Raw genomic sequence first — 13,372 nt, 5'->3', positions numbered from 1 at the left:
CTTGGTAGCAGCACCCAGGCTTAACCACAGGTGGGCCCTAGCAGGAGCTCTCACCCACCTCCAGGCGGTGACCCTATAATACCCATTACCACAGGTACTGCCGGGAAACCCACATAATGTGAGCTGGGAAGTCCTCCCTCTGCAGGAAGTGAGGGGTGTGGGGCGGTGCCCATTCGGAAGTTGGTCAGATCTGAATGTTCCTCCCCCTCCCTCTCCCCTTCCACCCTACCCTTCCTCCCTGGTTGTCAGCAGAGTGCAAGGTAAACACGCTCCAGCATGACAACAAGCAGCCTGGCCTACACGATGGCCGATGGCCGCAGCCCCACAAACTGCCTCGCAGGGGGACTAGGACAGGTAAGGTCTGGCCACCTCACGGTCTGCAGCGTGTCCACACATCCAAGGGTTAAGAAAGAGCCCTTTCTGCCTTGGGGCCCGACAAGCATCCCTTTGTCCTTTGGTAGCAGAACCTGCTTTTCTGTGGTTTGGGTGGAAATGACTGCAGGTCCCCCTACCCCAACCTCAAAGCTCATACTTGGCCAAAGTCCTCCAGCGTCCTGATGACCACAACTGATTCAGCGACGGCCCCATGGCCAAACCACTCAGATTACAACCGTCCCTAAAATTGTGCTATGGGTGCTGTGGGAAAGGCTCCCTGTCTCTCTACCATCTTGAGCGGTACCAAGTGACGCTAAAGGTGTAGGGACCATCCTTCCCACTGTGGGGGGAAATTCTGCTGAGAACGGGAGCCACCACAGCAAACAGAGCTCTGAGAGAGGGCGGGACAGAACCTCATCTGGAGCTGCCCTTCAAACACGTGGGCCCAGCAGCAGGCAAAGGGCTAGAGCCAGAGAATCCCTCCCCACTTTTTTAAACTAACTTGGGTTAGGCTTCTTGCAGTCCAGAGTCCTGAGTGTCTTCATCATATGCATGTTAAAAACACCACAGGAATTTGATGCCTGATGGTTATAAAATAATTTCTAGATTTTAAAAAGAAAATTCATGCCTGAGATAATCATCAAAATGTCGTGAACTAAATGACCAGTATGTTTCTGTTTCACAATTCTAAATAATGCAGAATTACTTTGACTAGTGCTTTGTTCGAGATATTAAAATAATCACAAGTTCAAGTAGTTATATTAACTGTACATACCTTTAGGGAGTCCCGTATCTTGAATGGGATATTTGTCTGACTGTAGAAAACAACAAAAGAGGAAAGTTATTTTTAAACACAGTCAATTATACGACCAAAGTGAAAAGAAAGCTTTGTCTTGGGAAAGTCATGCTTTTAATTTAAAACCTTGCAAGGTTTTCACCTTGGACTTATCATTAGGGCTGACCCATTGCTTGTTTGTATTCTCAGTTTTACAGAAACAAAATCAACGTTGATGAGAAGTTGATGTTAGAACATGAAACAGAATAAGCCTTCCTAATTTCCTCAGCTCTGACCATGAAACAAGACTTCCTCTCTTATCGGCAGTGCTATTCCCCCTGTGTATTGCCTGCAGTTTAAAATTGAGGTGCATTTGTTTTCATTAATTATAGGGACAGAACCATTTTGTCTCAATATTTCTGTGATGTCCAGTTGGGCCAACAAGCATGTGTTCTGGGCAGTACTCACTGTTGCAGACCTCTGTCCTTGGTTGACTAGGACGGATACAAAAGTTAACCATCCTACCATGTTTCCCTGAAAATAAGACCTAACTGGAAAATGACCCTAGCATGATTTTTCAGGATTATATATTTCAGGCTCATAATATAAAATAAGCCCTACCGTATTTCCCCAAGAATAAGACCGGGTCTTATATTAATTTTTGCTCCAAAAGACGCATTAGGGCTTATTTTATATTACGAGCATCCGGAAAAATCATGATAGGGCTTATTTTCCGGTTAGGTCTTATTTTCAAATCACTTATCAAACTCTGCAGTGGTTAACTAACAGCCACGAAAATAAATGCCTCGGGTCTTCAAGACACTGAGGAGTCTAGTGAATCACCAAAGACTTAAAGACATCAAATTTAATTATGTTAAATGTATTTGATGTTATTTAGCTAAATAAGTTCTCAGAATTTTTCATGATTCAGTAGATCAGATCCTCCAAACACTTTGATAAAAGGAATGTGTCTCACACTGTATGTACAGTAACATCTGGAATGTTATGAGAGGCACGGATTTAGTCCTAAGCAAGAGGCAGTACCGCACAGGAGAGCATGGTAACTTCATACAAGTCAGTTAGTTTCCATTTCCTCATCTGTAGAATGGGAATAAAAATGCCTGCCCCACCGTCTCATAGGTTCAGTGGACGGTGAAGAACAATGTGTACGAAAACTTTGGTCAAGCTGAAAGCAGCAGACATGCCAGAGGGGTTACAGGAGGGAGGGGTGGGGATCTGAAGTCAGCTGCCGGGTTTAAATCCCACCTGGCTACTCCAAGTGGGACAACTGACCTCACCCCACGCACCTCAGTTTTTCATCTGGAAAATGGGCAGTGTCCACCTTATAGGGTGGGGATTCAACACCGTGACAGGTAAATCAACAGAGTGTACCCAACTGGTGTACAGGCAGCACTCGGTTACCATTAGGCAGTCCTATTTCTTCCTTGGTTGTCAAGTTAGACATTTTGAATTTTGAATTTTAAAGAAGGGGTGATTGAACATAGATAATATTAAAGGTAGACAAGTAGACAAAGATCTCGCATAATCTGAGAAGATCAATTCTGGTACGAACAAAACCAGAACAGAGTCTAATACCACTCTTAGCCTGGAGAAACCCAAAGTGTATTATGCCAAAGATCTTACCATGATAATTAAAAAAAAAAAAAAACTTATCTTGGGAAATTTTCATTTTGGGGTTCCTGATCTTTGTGGAAATACTGAATAACAAAAAAATGTAAAGAAATATCAATGGGGAAAAAAGGAAAAACAAGTCATCGCCATTAGTGTAGAATTTGTAACTTACCACGTTGAAGGATAAAGTGCTAGGGTCTGTGTCTTCCACTGGCTCCTTCGCCATGTGATCTATAAAAAACAAAATAACACAAAACAAAAACACAAATAGAGAGCATTTCCTTTAATTTAGAAGCACAAATGTATCCTTTGATCATTGTCTTCATGTAGATGTAAGCTACCATTGCCAGGCTGGAGAAAAACTTACTTTCAATGGTTAATGTAGACAAAATGAGAAGGGATGGGTTTAAACTGTATCAAGAAAGAGATTAAGACAAATAAATTTTATTTTTTAAAAAAAAACGTATTTTGAAACAGTTTACTTATAAATATCAACAAATACCCAGAGTTACAAATAACCACAAGTTATGCAGGTATGATATTAACAACACTTTTGCATATTGGATCTGATTATAACTTCAAGCAGGAATGACTTATTAATAATTCTGACTTCTGCTTCTTTCCTTATTTCCTACTCTCCGGCGATTCATTTTTATCATTTTAAAATACTAAGCGTCTGGATGTAGTTCGTGTGAATTACCAAGGTCAAAAATACCCCACAGAATCTTTATCAAACCAAAAGTGATTTTTGATTTCTCAGTATTTTGTTTATGTTTTGTCACTTGCTGCATTTCAGGAATTTAATGAGAAAATACACAAAAAGAACCGGCTAACTTTACAAAACACCTGCCAGAAAGCTTTCTTAATAAATAACCATGTGTATTTGAGTGAAATCCTCTAGCTTTGCAGTGTGTGACCAGCAAAACCCTAGGGGGCAGCCTTGGGCTGGTCAAAGTCCAACTTCCTCGGTAAGTACACGCTTGGGCCAGGCCCTGGGGCCTGGCAACGCCTCTGGGGATCCAACCAAGCGTGGCAGGACAGTTTGTGGGGATCATTTGTCTGTTTTCCCTGAGGTTTCCCTCTGAGGCTTCCCATAGCTCGTTGCAATGCCCGAAGAAGACATGGTGTGAAGGGAACACCTCTGTTTGTTTTAGGGTGCCCTACAGTCACTGAAGAGGTTAAAGGAGGTGGCCAGAGGAGTAGGACACATAGGCAGAGCTTTGCCAGAGTCCTCCCAAGAGCAGGGACAGATGTCTGCAGTTCTGTGAGGGGGGATTGTACCCTGGTCTCTGACAGAGCCCAGGTGGCAAGACCACATCAGGGAACGCACAGAAGGGGTAACCCCTGGGTCCCAGTGTCCCAGCCCCAGCAAGAAGACCCACAATTTGTGCCTGATACAGAAACCGGGGGCTGCTGGATCTCAAGGGTCGCCTCAGGCTTGGACAAGAAGAACATCGATTCCCACGCCGACGCACTAAAAATTAAAGCCTCTCCCTCATTTTCCAAGCACGACATCATCCTCTTAGATTCCTGTGTGACCCCAAGGAGGCAGCCAGGGGCCCAGTTGTACTGAAATGGAATTTCCTGCCAGCCCAGTGGGATATAGGCTAAGATTCGGATTTAAATCAACATAAAGACAATAAGAACAAATTGTGTTGCTAAATCCACAACAGTTTATGGAACTCCTGCTGTCCGAGTAACAGGCACTTATAACACAGAGCACTTCGGGTTAAGGATGTGAAAACACACAGGAAGAGCGCGTGCCCAGCCAGGGGTGCACGGTAGGGAGAGGAAGGGTGTGCAGGAGAGCCTGCCTAGGAATTCATATCCAAGTCTGGACGGAGGAGTTGAAGCTAGCCAGGAGAAGGGGTTGGGGAGGGAAAAGCATTCTAGGCAGAAGGAACAGCATGGGCAAAGGCCTAGAGATGAGAAAGAACATGACACATTAGCCAGACATACCTGCATCTTGTTTTCTAGTCTTTCCTTTCCCTACTTCTCACATTCTGGTTCCTGGCTGGACAGAGGGTGGTGGAAGCTACCACTAAGTAGCCTCAAGTCCCTTCTTCCCTCCTCCTGTCACAGCCTCATGTCAACAATTGCATTTTCACTAAAGTGTACCTGGATGGTAACACTTTAAAACATTAGCCCCCCTGGGGGAGTAGTATCGTAACAGGTATCAACAATGGAATTTCAGGTCAATGGGCTAAGAAGCACTGGAGTCCTGGGGTGCAGGAGGGGTGGGGGTTTTCTAAATGACCCTGACAGCATCCTGGGCAGATATGCGCAGGGGGTCCAGGGCAAGTTAGTCCTGCTTCCTACAGACAAATTAGTAAGAGAGGAAGGAAAGAGAAAAAGACAGAGGGGAGGAAAATGGAGGAGGTGGTTGGGAAAAGCAGAACACCACCAAAGGGAGCAGAGAGGATGGAAATAAGACAGTCACCAAAAAGGAATACTGGCCTGTGTCCTCATGGCATGCCACTGACAGCTAGTGGTCTGGCCTCGGACAAGTCTTGCGGTGTGACCTTGGATGACGCAAGTAAGCGTTGGCAGCTTCCTGTCAGAGCATGAGGGGCCCTGGTCTCTGGTGCCCACACTCAGCTGATCACCTTCACTTTGGGAACCACCAGGCAGGATGAACTTACATGCCCCCTCGGAGCTGACCCAGCTCTGGGCCATCGTTGAGTGTGTCTCAGAGGGTTGTGAGGTGAACAGGAAGACACAGGCAGACAATAGGGTTTGGAGGTACCGGGTCCCCTGCTTTGGTCTGAAATCTCCGAGAGTAAAGGGAGCTGCAGTTGGGAAGGGCACGCAGAATTCTGGTTTTCTGTTTCCTGAAGCATGACGGCAAAGGGAGAGGGTAATCAGGAGCGGCAGCGCGTTCAGGTATCAGAGGCACTTCCGGACCTTTTACTATTTTCATTGCAGTGGCTGTGACTGGGTCAGCCTCTGCCGTGGGTCAGGCTGTGGATGTTACTTCCTCCACGTGTTCTCGCCAACCTGCTCAAGACCCAGGCGGCTATGCGCCCAAGCAGCCTGGGGGAGGGCTGCTCCTGGTTATGTGAGACCAGCCTAGAAGTGGGACGTTGTCCTAAGGCATTCCTGAGAGCTCTTGGCGCTGCATGTTCACAATAGTATTAAGTATAAAACCTAATAGTTTGCTTAGAAGCTTTAAATTTTATTTTTTTTTACGGGCCCAGGTAATAGGCTGAGCCCTCAGACAAGGCTCTGGTGTCAGATGAGACAGAGGAGCTGAAACAGAAAGGGTACCATGCAAGCTCCGAGGTGGCAAGACCAGCATCCCAGCCCTCCCCCCACCCTCTCCAGCCCCGTGGGGACCTTCCTCCAGCTCCTGGCTGCAGCTCTACTGTCTCAGGCAATGCTTTGTCCCTCAGCTGCCTCCACTCCCCTGGATGGGTCACTCTAAACAAGAGGGTCAAAAGGTAAAAAGGAAAAAACCCCAAATCCAGAGATTATCAGTTCCTGGGAAAATTGATATATGGAGCTAAAACTATAGTAGGTTGAGGTCTACTAGAAGCAATAGAAAATACTGATGCAGTGTAATGGCAGTTTTTTTCAGAGCACCACTGACATGCAAAAAAATGGAAAGGCATACCTGTTCTTGGTTACCAGAGTAAAAATTATAAAGGTGTCTTTTTACACCAGCTTGTAAATTTAACATGTTCACAACTGTGCCTGGTAAGAACTATGTAAGTGCCAGATACATACATACATGCATGGATTTTTATGGTGCAGGTAGAGAGAGACAAGGTTCTTAGCTTATAAAAAAATAAAAATAAATGAAGAAAATTCTCAAAAATAAGCTACAGTAATTAAAAGTTTGATGCTCGCGTAAATTAAGTAATCAGAATAGAGACTCTAGAAATAGACCCAAATGTCTGTGGGAATAAAGAAAAAAATAAGGAAATGAACAAGGCATAGATCAGGTCAGCTGGCAACTGATCAGAGGGATCTCATTGATGGCGGTGAGAATGATGCTTCAGTCACATGAGCATCTCCGGGGGACTTTCTCAAAAGGCCCGAGAGAAACCAGTGGAGAACGGATGCCCTGAAGAGAACACCTGGCCTGGCTCTCCGAGCCCTCGGGTGAGAGCAAGGAGGCGGGCAGCACAGTTATTTGTTACTCTGGGCAAGTACCTCATCTCTAATATTTGGAGTGAAGAGACAGCCCCCAAGTGCCCTTCCAGCTTTAAAAGTCCAGGAGTGGTGACAAGTAGTGGCCCTGTGGGTAAGAGGGCACCTTCAGGCAAAAGGTTACTATGACATAGAAAGCCCCGTGTGTGAACTTACTCATCACCCACTCAAATACCCAAACCTCATCAGTGACAACTAGAGCCTCCCACTTACCTGCTGCCCACCTGTGCTGCATGGTATGCACACAGTCTCAGCTCATCCTCTCAGTAACCTTGAGAAAGGTAGAAGTGTCCCCCTCCCGCGCCCCCCCCGCCCTTTTACATATTGAATACCCAAGGTCACAGGGTAGTGAAGAGCCAGAATTTGGATCTGGGATTTCCTGCTTTCAAAATGCCCGTTTTCCACCTTCAAGGTTTTAGAAGGGGTTCATGCACTGACCACCTGACAGGCTCTTCTGGGGAGAATTTCTGCATCCAAATTTCCCTTTTTTATAAGGGTACCACTCATACTGGATTAGAATTCACTCTAATGACCTCATTTTAATTTGATTACATCTGTAAAGACCGTATTTCTAAGTAAGGTCACATTCTAAGGTATTGGGGACTGGGATACAACAATATTTGTGGGGATGACACAGTTCAACCCATAACAGTCCACTCTCTGCCCCCCCCAAATTCACGTACTTCCCACGTGCACAATACAGTCACCCAACATCCCCCCAGATCATTTCAGCATCGACTCTACATCCAGAATCTCATCTACTCATCGTCCATCCAAAGACCAGATCTCACCATCTAGGGATCCAGAATCTCCAGAACCCTGGGAACTGGGCACCGCACCCAGCGGCCTCTGCAGGAGGCACATTGCCCAACACAGACACTGGTGAGTCGCCCATAGCCGCACCGTCACGTTCTGACATCGCCCTTATTAGTCCCGTTAGATAAGGGCCAATAGTTCCTAGAGACAGTTTCTCCAAAGAAGTTCAAAGATCTGCTCTAAGGATGTCTTTCCAGAGAACACAAAGAGGGAAGTGAGTCAGAGCTTCCCAAATTCCCAGCATCATGAGCCAAAAGGGTGGGGACTGTAGTGCTTTCTAATGAATAATTAAAGGCAATTCTCTGAACTTGTAATTTCAGAGTTAATTTCTTTTTCATTTGTTATTCTTTTTTGTAGCAGAGCTTTTCTTCTGACCTGCAGCTGTTGGCGTTAGTGATTACAAAGACACTGAGAGAGCTGAGAGAACTGGATTCAGGACGACAAAGCTCTCAGAACCGCTGTGGGGTATTGCTGACCCTGTTTAATTTATCTTCCTCTCTGTCATCCTCAGACCTCAGAGCAGTGGCCGAACAGGCTGAGAAAAAACCAGGGATCAAGGAAGGGTGCTCCTAGCATCTGTGTGTCAATCATGTCAGTCTGACCCTCGTGCCTACAGAGGGGATCGAACTGAAGAGGGACAAACGAAAAGGAGGAGGAGGGAAGAGACGGAACAAAAGGACGAGAGAGGAGGTTCCGGTATGCGTAGAGAGGAGAAAACTTAGAAGACAGAGGCATTAAAAGAAAAGAAAAGAAATGAAGTGGGCATTGGAAAAACCCACAGGGAGGGGAGGAGAGAAGGAAGAGGAGGGAGAAAGGAAAACCACAACCAGTCACCACTCTCTGGTGGGTCTGGACAAAGAACTGGTTGGTCCAGCTTTCCAAACAAGGGTGTTGCTTGCAGTGGTTTCCCCTGGAGTCCAGGTTTCAGCTCCCAGTACTCTTAGGGTTTGTGAGGAAGGCACGTTGCACCTCGGACCCATCTAAGCACACAGAAGGGCTGTGAGGGGCAGTGAGAGCTGAGTTGCCACCTAAGGGGCTATGTCCTGAGCTGGTCTCTAGGACCAGGGCTGGGGGCTGGGGAGAAAGCCCCCTGTGCGGTGCAACGGAGACCCTGGGAACAAAGGGAGGACATCATTGATGTGCTGGGTGGCAGTGGGACTTAGCTCATTGCAAGGAAGCAAGGAACTGCACCATCACCTCAACCCAGCCTTTCAAAACCTCTTTGTCTTAATATCTGTGTGAACAGGAACCAGATTTTATTCACATTCGACGGGCAATTCTGACTCACTCCATGTTAGATTGCCGACTGGTGGTAGAGATAGAGTGAGATAGTGACCCTGTAACCAGTATGACTGTTTTCCTCCCATGTAACCTCAACAATCTTGTCAATTTTCTTAGTGTAAAAGGTGTTTATGTAACTAAGCTCGTAACAGAATAATGACATATACACCTTTGTTACTTGCATGTGGACCTACAAACACCTTTTTTAACTTTACAAGGTAAACTTAGTTCACATTATCTAACTTGAAGAATGAGTTCCTCTGATACTAATATGGGAAGAGCTTTTTCTACCCACAATTTGAAGCATATATGCTTAAATGTCCTCTCTTTTCATTCATTCACTGAGGCGGTAAGTATTCAGCCAGCATTTACTATGTGCTGGTACTGTGCAGGTGTTTGAGGTGTCTGCTGAGCAAAACAGAAGTACACTCCGTCCAAGAACTTATAGTCTAATGCAGTGTGTGTGTTGGGGGTGGTGGTGAAATAATCATGACTAGTGACAAGTGCTAACAGGGAAGCTCCAGGGAGCACCAGAGTATCTCACATAGGGCTTGATCCACATCACTTTTGAGCTGAAATATGAAGGGTGAGTAGGAGGTAACCGGAGCGGAGGCGGATGGAGGGAACGTTCCAGGAAGCAGGAAAGACCTTTGCAAAGACCCGGAGGCAAGAGGTACCCAAGTGTCAAGGCACACCTGAGGCAAGGTGGCTGCAGGACAGAAAGGTACCAGTCGGTGGAGGGAAGAGGTAGAGACCAGTGTACAAAGTATGGAAGCAGTTTAAGGACGGAGGGTTTGTTGGAAAGTCACTGTAGGTTTCTAAGTAGAGGAATGGCAGGGTCTGAGTTGTTTGTAGAAGATCACTCTGGCCACATTTTGGTAAACAGTTTGGTGGAAGACAAGAGTGGGTATGAAACACCAGTTGGGAGGTATGTGTAGGAAATCAGGCGAGGACGGAAACTTGGTCTGGGGTGGAGAAGTGAAAATTCCATTTAACAAGTTCCACGTATTGGCACCATCTGTGGCTTCATTACAGAAATGGATGGGTAGATGGGCGTGCCCTGAAGGTTACAGAAACCAAATGAGATGTTAGAAAGGAGAAGTCATTTTTAAACTTTTTTTTTTTTTTTTTAATGAAGGAACCCTCATCTTATTGATAAATCCAGAGCGGGCATGGATACAGGGACATCTTTCAGATGCCTGAAAATATTCAACATCTCTGCAGGTGACAAGAACTCTACCTTAGGAGGCCTCTCCCCTCTGTAGGAGCCAAAAAGATTCCACCTACAGGCCCTACTCCATAAAGTCAAGGAGACATTCCTTCCTTAGACATCCTCCTGTCATCAGATCTTCAGTTCTCTCATCATGCCACATATGCTGGGATTTCCAAGTCCCTATGTTTCAGGTTGTGAGCCCCCATTTGACTGAGCCACGCTGACTCAGAGACCATCACCGGAATTTAGATTCCTCAGTGCTCTCACCGTCATCTAAGGTCATATTGGCCACCCTGGTGGCCTCATCATACTATTGACTCACTGAGATTTTTCTATGTATTGTATGACTATTAAGCACCGCCTTTGATAAGGGGGCGGGGAGCAGATTTTACGTTTACCCCCATTCAGTGAATCCCCCTCACCATCATCGTTTAATGAGACCTGAGAGCACGGTTAGTAAAACCTGGCCTAACACCTCTTGCACCGTCAGTCAGGCTCTCAGAAGCCATGTAGAGGTGAGAGTGGGCATGGAGAGCGGGAGGGTTTCTCCCTTTATGTCAAACAATGGGTATGGAGGAAGGGGAAGGATACCAAGACAGTGTATTTATTTTCCATCTCCCATCATAAAATGTGGAGCATAACCCACTTGAAGAGTTTAGATCTTTCTTTAAAATGTCCAGGAAACTCACCCCACCGAGCATATCATGACGTCAGTGTAGCTATCATGTCACCCATCTCCACACGATGTCTCCTCCCAACTGCTCAAGCTACAAACTAAGGATGGAACACTCACGTTCTGTCCTTGCCAGAGCCCAAGGAGTAAAATAGAAGCCACGTTTACCTAAGCAGTTATATGCGGTTCTGCATCTGTGTATCTGGTCTCCCTGCTCCTCTCCCACTTCCCCCCTCCCCACAGCCTTCCCAACCTCCACAAAACTGGAAAAAGAGCCCTCCTGCCCCACGTGTAAATCATTCATTCATTCATTCATTCATTTGTTCGTTCGTTCGTTCGTTCGTTCGTTCGTTCGTTCGTGTGTTCAACAAGCATTCACTGCAGATAGAGCCCAGGTTTTATGGAAGAGCAAGGACAGAACTCCTGCCAGGTCAACACTGAGGAGAATTTTAAATTCAAGTGAGATGAGAGAACAATCTAGATTCCTGCCTGAGGTACAAACACAGTGTTTTAAAATAAGGATGGGACTAGAGGCCACTGTAATCAAAGGCCCTTCAGGTGGGGTCCCACAGGTGGGCCAGCCCCTTGGTTTTGTGATGCTAGTCTATGAAATAGCTCAAGGGCCAGTATTTAGAACAGACCCATTTAATACAGTGAAATGAGGAGAGAAGAGGAGAAACGAGACGGCGTGTGAGGGGAGAAAGGGCGAGCCCCAAAGAAAAGGGTAATGCTCCGCTCGCGCTCTTTTTCGCCAGAGAGGTTGGAGGGACTTGTCCCAACCTGGCGGCGTGAGTCCAGAACAAAAGCGCTGGGGAAGTGGGAAGCCGGAGGCGAGTCCGGGGTACACGTGAGTGAGGGGGGCAGTGCCGTGTGTGTGTGGAGGGGGGACCTCGTGTCACTGTCCCCTGCGGACCGCGCGCGGACCCCGGGTGGGCGCCCCACAAGGGTCGCAGGAGGCTCAACCCGACCCCCCGCCGTGGCCCGGGCGCCTCCAGGTGAGCGCACGGCGCTGGGCCACTTTACCTGCGCGTAGAGGGTCGTCCGGAGAAGCCATGGGGCGGGTGGGCAGGCGAGCGCCCGAGCGGGGCTGGCAGCCTCCGGACAGCAGGGGAGCGCACCGCGGGGAAGGAAAGTCCTGTGGTGCCAACGCCCGGAGCAGGCGCCGCGGCCCTGCGCCCCTCCTCCTCCTCTCCCTCCTCCTCCTCTTCTCCTCTCTCTCCTCCTTCTCCTGTCCTCCTCCTCCCAGCTCTCCACCCGCTCTTCCTCGCGCTCACTTCCTGCTCTGGCAACCACCGAAACCCCTTCTCCGCGCGTCCTCTGTCTCTCCTGCAGCGCTGCGGGCGGGGCCGGGCGCGGGGACGGTCCCGGTCCGGTACGTCCCAGCCCCGCCGCGTCCCAGCGCCGCAGTCCTTCCAGCTGGTGCCCAGGTCCCAGGGTAGGTCTCCCGAGCTCGCGCGGTTGCTGCCCCGACGGGCCGCGGAGAAATCAGCCTTAAAACCCGCACAGCAGCCCAGGATCGCTCTGAGCCAGGACACCAGGCGGGCAGGCCCGGGTGGAAATGCCCGGGGGGCGATCTCGGCTAAACAGCTTCCAGATCATCAGGCAGCCTGTGCCGCTGCATGACGGTACACGCTAAAGACTTCAATTTTGATTTCTCTGTGGCATTAGTTATTACATGACCTTCAGGGCAAGCGCTACACATACCGAGTGGGACGACCACGCCTGGCACACTCGCGCGGCCTCTGCAGAAAAACAGCTGGAGTTCTCTTGAAAATGCCGAATTGGTCTTTTAAAAAAACTAAGTTTTAATTTAAGGGGCATTTTGTGTTGATTACTTACATCAGCATAGATTGACAATGTTTGCTAAGCACTGTTATATATTTTTTATTTTGTTTAAGATTGTTATATTTTAACTAAACCTAGATTCAACGTATCATCTGGTATACAAACGTGATGGGCAATTTAATAGGAATCTCTTTAGGGGTTTTTAATAAACTATGTCTATCTTCACACATAAAAATAGAAAAATAGGAACTGCTTTGAAAGAGATAACATAATAGCTTTTAGTGCCCAGTATCAGCAATTTATCCAAAAGGAGCAGCTTCTGTCTAACAACTGAACTCTGAAAAATGCAGGAAAATGGTAAATGTCTACATACCCTCTTGGCGACCAGGGCCTTGCTTTGCGCCTCTCCCCACCTGTTTGGTAGTCCTGAGGCCCATGGTACTCTCCAGATTGGCGTTTTAGTCACTGAAATGTGCCATGGAAGACACGAGACAGAAGAGAGGGTCCCGCTGGGTGTCTAAAGAGAGAAACACCTTCCAAATGAAACCTTTGGGGGGAATTTGTAGGTGGGAGGATAAACTCCCTCTTGGTCTGCCTTCTGATAGGAAGGGAAATTTTTGTAAGGGTATTTTCTCTTAGAATCCATTTTGAGGTTGGGTTTGTGGTTCTT

At 47.3% G+C, this 13,372-nt stretch overlaps 1 protein-coding gene across 1 annotated transcript in view; it reads right to left on the bottom strand.

Annotated features, from left to right (window-relative positions):
- EDARADD (EDAR associated via death domain) overlaps positions 1 to 12,103 on the bottom strand; it is a 57,847-nt gene extending 45,744 nt beyond the window's left edge. Inside the window, exons 1-3 of the mRNA XM_019746972.2 lie at positions 11,941 to 12,103; positions 2,955 to 3,013; positions 1,151 to 1,190 (exon numbers count right to left, since the gene is read on the bottom strand). Of these exons, the coding sequence (XP_019602531.2) occupies positions 1,151 to 1,190; positions 2,955 to 3,013; positions 11,941 to 11,971 (130 nt within the window). The 5' untranslated portion in view covers positions 11,972 to 12,103. The remainder of the gene's footprint in view (positions 1 to 1,150; positions 1,191 to 2,954; positions 3,014 to 11,940) is intronic.
- Between the last annotated feature and the right edge of the window lie 1,269 nt (positions 12,104 to 13,372).

This window comes from Rhinolophus sinicus, linkage group LG12 (genome assembly GCF_036562045.2).
Source record: "Rhinolophus sinicus isolate RSC01 linkage group LG12, ASM3656204v1, whole genome shotgun sequence".
In the NCBI taxonomy this organism is placed as follows: domain Eukaryota; kingdom Metazoa; phylum Chordata; class Mammalia; order Chiroptera; family Rhinolophidae; genus Rhinolophus; species Rhinolophus sinicus.
The sequence above is the reverse complement of the archived record's forward strand: the minus strand, read 5'-3'. Positions and strand labels throughout refer to the sequence as shown.